General features: G+C 42.6%; 1 protein-coding gene across 1 annotated transcript; it reads left to right on the plus strand.

Moving 5' to 3' along the window:
* The first annotated feature begins 3,902 nt into the window (after positions 1 to 3,902).
* Positions 3,903 to 8,207, plus strand: LOC123054374 (uncharacterized). Its single transcript, XM_044478139.1, has 3 exons — positions 3,903 to 4,459; positions 7,199 to 7,287; positions 7,884 to 8,207. Exons 1-2 carry the CDS (start codon positions 4,012 to 4,014, stop codon positions 7,261 to 7,263), a joined length of 513 nt encoding a protein of 170 aa, XP_044334074.1. The 5' UTR covers positions 3,903 to 4,011; the 3' UTR covers positions 7,264 to 7,287; positions 7,884 to 8,207.
* The last annotated feature ends 1,140 nt before the right edge of the window (positions 8,208 to 9,347 follow it).

The following is a 9,347-nucleotide window of genomic DNA, read 5'->3' on the forward strand; positions in this document are numbered from 1 at the left end:
ATCTTTTTATATCCATGAAAGTTATTTGAGTTTCTTTGATCTCTTATATGCATGATCTCTTATAGCCTCGTATTTCTTCTCCGATATTTGGGTTTTGTTTGGCCAACTTGATCTATTTATCTTGCAATGGGAAGAAGTGCCCGGTAGTGGGTTCGATCTTACGGTGCTCGATCCCAGTGACAGAAAGGGAACCGACACGTATGTATCATTGCTACTAAGGATAAAAAGACGATATCTATATCTACCGCCATATAGATAAACAGATCTTGTCTACATCATGTCATCGTTCTTATTGCATTACTCCGTTTTTTCATGAACTTAATAGACTAGATGCATGCTGGATAGCGGTCGATGTGTGGAGTAATAGTAGTAGATGCAGGCAGGAGTCGGTCTACTAATCTTGGACGTGATGCCTATGTAATGATCATTGCCTGGATATCGTCATAATTATTTGAAGTTCTATCAATTTCCCAACAGTAATTTGTTTACCCACCGTTTGCTATTTTTCTTGAGAGAAGCCACTAGTGAAACCTACGGCCCCCGGGTCTTCTTTCTCATATATTTGCCTTGCGATCTACTTTTCCTTTGCATTTTTATTCAGATCTATTAAACCAAAAAATACAAAAATACCTTGCTGTGTTTTATCTTTATTTATTTTATTTGGCGTTCGGTCTATCAATCTACTATAATTTACCTCACATCCGCTTGCCTATCTTGAGGCGCCATACCCCGGAAGGAATTGACAACCCCTTTAACTCGTTGGGTTGCGAGGTGTTGTTGTTTGTGTGCAGGTGCTGTTTACGTTGTGTTGCTTGGTTCTCCTACTGGTTCGATACCTTGGTTTCATAACTGAGGGAAATACCTACCGTTGATGTGCTACATCATCCCTCCCTCTCCGGGGAAATACCGACATAGTTGCAGCTACCATCAGTTGTCTAGAAATAGCAAATGTGAAAAACAAATTGAAAAAAAAACATATGTCATGTGACCGACAAATGCAAAACTTTAATAATTAATCAGTAGAAATAAAATGTTGATTTAGACATCTGTCTTGACCATAGGATGGACCCCGGCCTCACGTCAGCCACCGATTCCCCTCTCTACCAATGACACGCAGGGCCCACCCAGGACTCCATCATCTTAGTCTCTGCCTGGGTCGAGTCGCGTGTCAAATCTTCTCATTATCCGCGCGATCCCCAGCCATCTCGCGCATGTCAAATCTATCGACAACACGCCTGGGCGCGCGAACCCTAACCCTAAGGTGCCCGACAGCTCCGAGCGCCTCTCAAACAAGGTGGAGCTGATCGAGATCGACCTGTCGGAGGAATCACCTCCTCCACCAGGTTCGGTCATTTCTCCCTCTGTTGGTTCCGTCGTCTTCCTCCTTCTCTCCACAGCACAGTGGTGGAGCTAGAATCCTTGCATCGGGGTGTCAAATAGTGCAATTTAATCTAAATATCGTCACAATTGATAAAAAAACTCCTTCAATAGCATTAGATTATTGTACGATTAGTGTGTAATATATATTATAAACTAGATTAAACTTTAGAGGGGTGCCATGGTGGTTCCCTCACTAGATCTGCCACTGCCACAATAGCACTAGCATGCTACCACTTGTCGTCCACCATAGTTGGATGAACCACCGTCTCCAACCAGTCGCAGCCGGAGTGTTGCTGCAATGCTTAAGCCACCTCTTTCACTGAGTTGTTGCCGCCCCGCTCTGCCCATCCCTTGAAACCCCTCATTCTCCAGTGCCGGCGACCACATATCACTGCCCCCCCACCTTGGCAAGTTGGCGCATGCCGTCCCAGTATATAGCTCGAGCTTTGTGCCCTCGTTCTCCTCCATAAATCATCTCGGGAAGGAAAATACAATTGCCTCGGGACTATGATACGTATCTGTCGTACCTATAATTTTTTATTATTTCATGCCAATATTTTACTATTTCACATACTTTTGGCAACAATTTATATGATTTTCCTGAACTAACATATTGATCCAGTGCCCAATGCCAGTTCCTGTTTGTTGCATATTTTTTGTTTCGTAGAAAATCCATATAAAATGAAGTCCAAACGCGATAAAATTTTACGGATATTTTTTGGAATATATGTGATTTGGGGAAAAAGAATCAACGCAAGATGGTGCCTGAGGACCCCACAAGACAACAGGGCGCGAACCAACCTACAAGGTGACCACAAGACATCAGAGCGCACCCTGATGTCTTGTGTTCACCTCCTAGGTCGGCTGGATCCCTTCTTTTCTGCAAGAAAGATAATTTTTGGAGAAAACCTCCTCAAAATTCAGCCCAATCGAAGTTACGAATCTCCAATATAAGAAACGATTTTCGGCCAGAAACAAAGACACGAAACAGAAGAGAAACAGAGAGAGATCCAATCTCGGAGGGGCTCCTGCCTTGCAGGAGCCATGGCAGCCAAGGACTAGAGGGTAAACCCTCCTCCATCTAGTGGGGAGGCCAAGGAAGAAGAAGAAGAAGGAGGGGGGCTCTCTCCCTCTCTCTCCAGGTGATGCCGGAGTGCCGCCGGGGGAACCATCGTGGCTGCGATCTACTCCAACAACTCCGTCATCTTCCTCAACACCTCCATCACCTTCCCTCATCTATTGTTAGCGGTCCACTCTCTCGCAACTCGCTGTACCCCCTACTTAAACATAGTGCTTTATGCTATATATTATTCGTAGCTATCTTATGATGTTTGAGTAGATTCTTTTTGTCCTATGGGCTGATTGATGAACATCATTGGTTTGAGTTGCGTGTTTTATTTTGGTGCTGTCCTATGGTGCATTCCGTGCCGTGCACACGTGGGGGATTTCCGCTGTAGGGTGTTGCAATATGTTCATGATTCGCTTATAGTGGGTTGCCAGAGTGACGACAATCTAAACCCGAGTAAGAGGATTGTTGTGTATGGGATTAAAGGGACTTTACACTTAAAACTATGGTTGAGTTTTATCTTAATGATCTTTAGTTGTTGTGGATGCTTGGTAGAGTTCCAATCATAAGTGCATATGATCCAAATATGGAAAGTATGTTAGCCGATGTCTCTCCCTCGTATAAAATTGCTATAATGATTACTGATATTTTTATCAATTGCCTAGGATAATTTCGCCAGTCCTACCACCATTTTCTCACACTTGCTAAATTAATTATACTTTTATTAAAACCCACACATAACTTTTTTTCAGGTTCTATATTATCTTGAAACATATGCCATTAAATCTAGAAAGTAATTTATTACTTGTTTCTAGGTAAAGCAAACGTTAGTGTGCTTAGAGTTGTATCGGTGGTCGATAGAACTTGAAGATAATATAAATTATATTTTTAGCTCCTCGTTGGGTTCAACACTCTTATTTATCGAAAAAAGCTACAAACGATCTCCTATACTTAAGGGTTATCAGACTAACAAATGAAAAGAAAATCGGAAGGAAAAATATATGTTGTGCAACTGTAGAGAAAAAGCAAAACTTTAATTAATTAATAAGAGAAATAAAATAGTGAGGGCGTGTCGTCCCAGTCTATGGCTTGAGCTTTGCGTTTTTGTTCTCCTCCACAAATCATCTCGAAAATAAAAAAATTGCCTAAAAAATAAGAAATAAAAAACAAATTGAAGAGAAAAATAAATGTTGTCGCGCCCTTGGCGACTTCGTGAATCACAAGATGATATATCTGCTCAGTCTCTTGGAGGCGTTCATAGGGGTAGAGTATGCGTGTGTGCGTTCATAGGAGTGAGTTTATGCTCGTGAGCGACTTCGATTGTACTACGTTAAAAAAAAGCGAAACTTTAGTTATAAGAGAAAAATAAAATGTATCCTTTAGAAATGAGACTTAGAAATTGCATCTCCCTTGACCACGGGTTGGACCCCGCGCGCCAGCCACCGATTCCCTCACTGCCAATGACACGCGGGCCCCACGCACAACCTCCATCTTCTTCGTCTCCGTCTGGGGCGAGTCGCGTGTCAAATCTTCCCATTATCCGCGCGATCCCTTAGCCATCTACCATGGCTCGCCTCCTCGCGCGAACCCTAACCCTAGGCCGCCCGGCCGCCCCGGGCTCCTCCCTGCAGCCCCACCGCGCCCTCTCAGACAAGGTGGAGCTGATCGAGATCGACCTCTCCGAGGAATCCGCCTCCTCCACCTCCTCCGGGGACTCCGGGGAGGAGCCGATGGGGATGGGGCGCCTGAACGACGCCATCCACGGCGTCCTGGTTCGGCGGGCCGCTCCGGAGTGGCTCCCCTTCGTGCCCGGGGGGTCGTACTGGGTGCCGCCGATGCGGCGGCCGCTCGGGGTGTCCGATCTCGTCGGCACCGTCGTCTACAACGCGAGGGCCGCCGTGGACGCGGCGGAGATGACGAGGGCCACCATGGTTAAGGCCGCGATGACCAAGGAGGAGGCCATGTGCTTCACCACGCAGCGGGGATGGCCGTCAGAGGCCTATTTCGTCCAAGGTGAGGTGGATGAGACTTGTTTCGATAGCGAAATGATGATGTGTTATGGGTACATAGTCCTGGAGCTGAGCTGCCACGTTTAATCTGTGGGCGAAGCACGGAAGGGCGCATCTACCCCTGGTATCTGAAATGAATGCTAAAGCCGAAAAATTCAAACGCGTACGATGATGTCTTACCATTCTCTGTCCTCTAGCTGGATGCTTGACCTTCTGCAGTTATAAATCACGGACCATTTTGCGCTTTATAACATGTTCTTGGAATTCTGTTTCTTCTCCAAGTGAAATCAATCCTAATCAACCATGATAGACTGTCCATATCATTAGCTTTGGGTTGTATTATGCGGTGCCTGATAAATTGCTCGCTATGGACATTTGATGTGTGTTTGGATGATTTAGTTGACGCTAAATAGATTTTCTTTTCTGCTTTACTACTTCCACCAATGTAGTATGGGAGATGTGCTACCTGATGAAACATGTAACGATAGGACATTTTAGTAGGTATAGGAATTTTTGAGGATTTTAAGAATTTTCCATAGTACTCCCTCCATTTCTAAATATAAGCCTTTTCAGAGATTTCGATATGGACTACATACAGATGTATATAGACATATTTTAGATTGTAGATTCACTCATTTTGCTCCGTATGTAGTCCGTATTGAAATCTCTAAAAGGGTTTATATTTAGGAATGGAGGGAGTAGATGGCATAGTTTGTTGGGTACAGAAAACAACTGATAAATCACTTTTCTCTGTTCCATTTCATGCTTTTGCCTGTACTATTATCTTATTCTGTTTTGTTGGTTCATCAAATTTAACTGCATGGTTATAATACGATTGCATGCACTTTCGAAATGATAGTGCAGTTAGTGATTGTGATTCTTTTCTGGTTGCACGTCCAAATACGTCTCACTGTGCTGTAGTGATGGTGATTGTTTTCCTTAGTATTGTTTTGTTTAAGATGAGTACTCCTTTGTTAGCTTATGCAGTTCATGATGATTCTCGTAGCTGACTGTACTTTTAATGCAGTTTTAGGTTAATTAGCCTATGCATCTGCATTTCTGCAAGTTATTTGCCTTTGCCTGGTGAATCTTAACAACCTAACAGACCTCCTAATCCACAATTAAATACTGGAAATTTTGCCTTTATGGTTGAAGATAATTATTTCATTCAAATTCAACGCACTGTACATAGGTCGGATTATCATGACTTTACAGTGTATGTGGATGCTCTGAGATCCTCCACATAATTGTTATAAGAAAAAGACTCTTTTTCATGAGGTAGTCATTTACTTTGATCTAGTGTCTTTCTATTATGTCTTGCAAGTTGCTCCCTCCGGTCCTTTTTACTCCGTGTATTAGATTTGTGTCAAGTCAAACTTTGCAAAGTTTGACCAAATTTGTATTAAAAAATATCAACATCTGCAATATCAAATGTATATACTATGAAACTTCATGTCAGAATGAATCTAACAATATTGATTTGCCATTGTAAACATTGATACTTTTTTCTATAAGTTTGGTCAAGTAGAGATACTTTGACTTACGACAAAATTTATATGCAGACTAAAAAGGACCGGAGGGAGTATTAGTAATCCTTAGTAGTATAACTAGGCCCAGGAGTGGTGCCCTTAGGTAATAGCACATTCTTCAGTTGGAGGTTTAACAGTCAGTATATTTAGTGAGGTTATAACTGGTACGAAAATGAGAATGATTCACATACGACTTAAATGACTTCATATGTATGACGGTCGTACAACGAAACACCATTACACCTGTGTACACGCTATACTAGCCTCCATGCACATATATACTCACAAACGCTCCTCCTGTTTCTTATGCTTTATTTGTGTTCAGTATATGTAGGTTTTGAACGTTGTTGGTCTGACAAAGTCATCCTTTGATCTTTTTCTCTCAAAGAGAAGAGAAAGTTCCAAAAACTTGATTTTTTAAGGAGAAACCTTGACTTTTGGTAGAGTCTCTTGTTATTTCTATGCAGCATCTAATTATTTTTAAATTGGTGAAACATTGTTGTACTTGACCAAGTAATATTAGTGCTATAAAGGTGCTTATATTTTCATTTGTCTAGACAATGGTTTTGAGCAAATCGGTAGACATAGAGAAGGATATCCTAGCGGGCCTTAGAATTTGGACTTGATTTGTGAGCAGGCTTCTTCTTTTCCACTCTAGGTAGAGCTTGCTGGTATTGGTTTGTCATTGTCATGTGATGCCTGTTGTGTCGTACAACAATCATAAGTGAAATATTGAAACATCAGACATTGTATATATAGTGGTGCCAAAATAAAGAAAACCTGGGTTAGTTTAGACGTCTAGTCAATTAGTCATGCATTCGACAACTTCGGAGTTGTTGTTTGATAAACATTGGCTGGTGGTATTATTTGATGCTGTTTTCCATTATGAGAATTATGTAGGGTATATATGTTGGGTCTAGTATACTGCGCTACTGCTCCCTTGAGGCCCAAAATGGTTACAATTGTCTTGTACCAGATATGATTTGGTGTGTGAGGCTTATGTTGAGTACTGTCTGGTTTTGAGTTAGATTTATGTTTTGCAAGAAGTGATGGACTGATGGTAGTTTGATTACATTGGTTACAGATTATGCATGAGTCCACGAGTCAGTAGATGCATATGCATCCAAGACCTTGATTGTTAGATTGGGAACTTCCCCTTTTGGCTGTGATCTTCATTGTTGTTTGGTAGGCTAATAATTAATTTCTGTTAAAAGGGAAAGTTTGGCATCCAGTGAAGAAGTCAAGGAAAAATGCTAAAACTGATGATGAGGAAAGCTAATTTGTCCTTGCAAGTTTACCTGGGGTAAGTTTGCTCACATTCCTTAGGAAAATATTTTATTGTTACTCTATTGGTCTAACTGTCATTGATATTCTATATATGCCACCATTTGAACTCTAGCCTTTAGGTCTGTCTTGTCTTATTGTTGTCATATTATGCAGCCATCTACACCCAATATTATCCTATTTATGCATGATCAGATGATGTTAACATTAATACCCTTTTTGCTGGAAAGACTAAAATAGCGCAGTAGCTTACCACATTGCATTTGCGATAGGCTAAAGTGGATAACTTGCTGGCTCGGATTGTCATCACCTGGAATGTGACTGTTGCCACTTTTGGGCAAGTGTTATTACAGATAATGTGGCGCAGGAGCCCTTGCTGATTGACAGTAGATACTTGTTCAGTGTTTACATTAGTCTATCTGAAAACATCTGTCCAGTAATCCAGTGTAAACCTTTAATAGTAGGAGAACATGACTTGTTAGCTAACATTCAGATTGAATACCTACAAAATAGTTTGGTAATGAATCATTTTCGCTGCAACCTGAATGGGTTTTTGTCTGTTCTGAGCTTCATTCAGAAGCAAATCTGAGCCTAAGATGTTATTATGTTGTGCAGATCCCCAGGTGGACACAGGAAGACTCAGCTCGGAGAAGTAAAACCCTGCTGATGGCTGTACATATAGACGATATAGGTGTCTTAACAGACCCTAGCAACAATAATGAGCCGCCTCATCACCCGTCTCTTCTTCGGTAGGTCATGCGTGCTTAAGATGAACATGATGAATTTGTATTACAACACAGCCTAGTGTCATGTGCTCTTTGACTGCTCTCTGAGCTGAAGTTGTATGATGTACCAACTATTCTTTGTGGATTATTTCTGCTTGTACGGGCACCCGTCGGCTCCTCGGCGTCAGTGGGTAATGTTAATACAGATTTCTTACCGAACTGTTGTGTTGCCTCTTGCTGCAGAAATCAACCATTTTAGTCGGTTGATGATGCGTGGAGTTTGATCGCAGGCATATTTTGCGCAGGAAAAAAAGAGAGACCATTCCTTTCTGTCACCTCCATGTCGGCCACTCCAAATAAATTCTGTGGTAATGAATGCTTCTTTTTCTTTACTGAAGTTTGAAGCCCTGGTAGATCATATACTAGACTAAAGTAAGTAGCGTCTTGATCAGGGAGAATATTGGTATAGACAAAGGTATAGTACCATGTCGGCATCGTTGGTTTTTGTTTTCAGAAGTATCTTTATTCTTTTATTTACGTCGCGACCGTTAGGGTGATGTTGATGAAATGCATACAATTCCAGGTGATGTTGATTTTGTACAATTTTGTTGGTGCGATTTGTTCCCGCTTATAGTAGTGGTCGACAGATAAGCAGCGTTATAAATTTCTACATGGGACGGATGGCGCGTCGCGTCACTCACCTAAGAGCCCTGGCTGATTTTGACAGGATCGCTGTCACTGCTGTTGGTATCCTGGGAGCACCAAACATACCTCGCTTTCCGTAGCTTAGACGTGATTATATATCCGTCCATCGAATTGTTTGCTTTAAACGTAAGAAGCGGCCGTTCCCTTGAAGAAATGTCATAAGACTCCTTGCAGAGCATTCCGCTGGGTGATCCAAACACTACTGCAGAGCTGCTCCAATGGCCCGTGCATGTACACCGAGACTCCTGTGCATGGAGAACTCGTTCGTTATGCTGAAGACCATGAGATGGCGCCAAATTGGTATGAAACGAATGAATTTTTAGGGGATGCAGTTCAAAGTTTCAATGGGTGAAGTACTATGCCAATGTGGGATGGTGGGCGTGTGAGGTGACACCCGTTGAAAGGTGGCCGCCATGATCGCGGCGCACTCCTCTGATCCTCTCCTCCTCCAAGCGCTTTCAGACAGACACACCGACGCAGCGGCAGCAGCACTAGTAGTAGATCGGGATTGGAGACGACGAGAAATGCCCGGGCACACGTCCCGTCATGCAAAGCAAGGCAGGCGAGCCCACGATGAGCAGCGCCTGAACATGCGTTGGGAAACATCAGGTGCACCTGCCAATCCGTCCCTGAGATCGCGGCGCACTCC

This window comes from Triticum aestivum, chromosome 2D (genome assembly GCF_018294505.1).
Source record: "Triticum aestivum cultivar Chinese Spring chromosome 2D, IWGSC CS RefSeq v2.1, whole genome shotgun sequence".
Classification (NCBI taxonomy): Eukaryota; Viridiplantae; Streptophyta; class Magnoliopsida; order Poales; family Poaceae; genus Triticum; species Triticum aestivum.

What these genes read in the sequence shown, in the direction of transcription:
- LOC123054374 (XM_044478139.1), top strand. Translation starts at nt 4,012, where the DNA reads ATGGCTCGCCTCCTCGCGCGAACCCTAACCCTAGGCCGCCCGGCCGCC. An exon ending in AGAGGCCTATTTCGTCCAAG is followed by an intron (nt 4,460 to 7,198) that starts GTGAGGTGGATG and finishes TTCTGTTAAAAG; the next exon opens with GGAAAGTTTGGCATCCAGTG.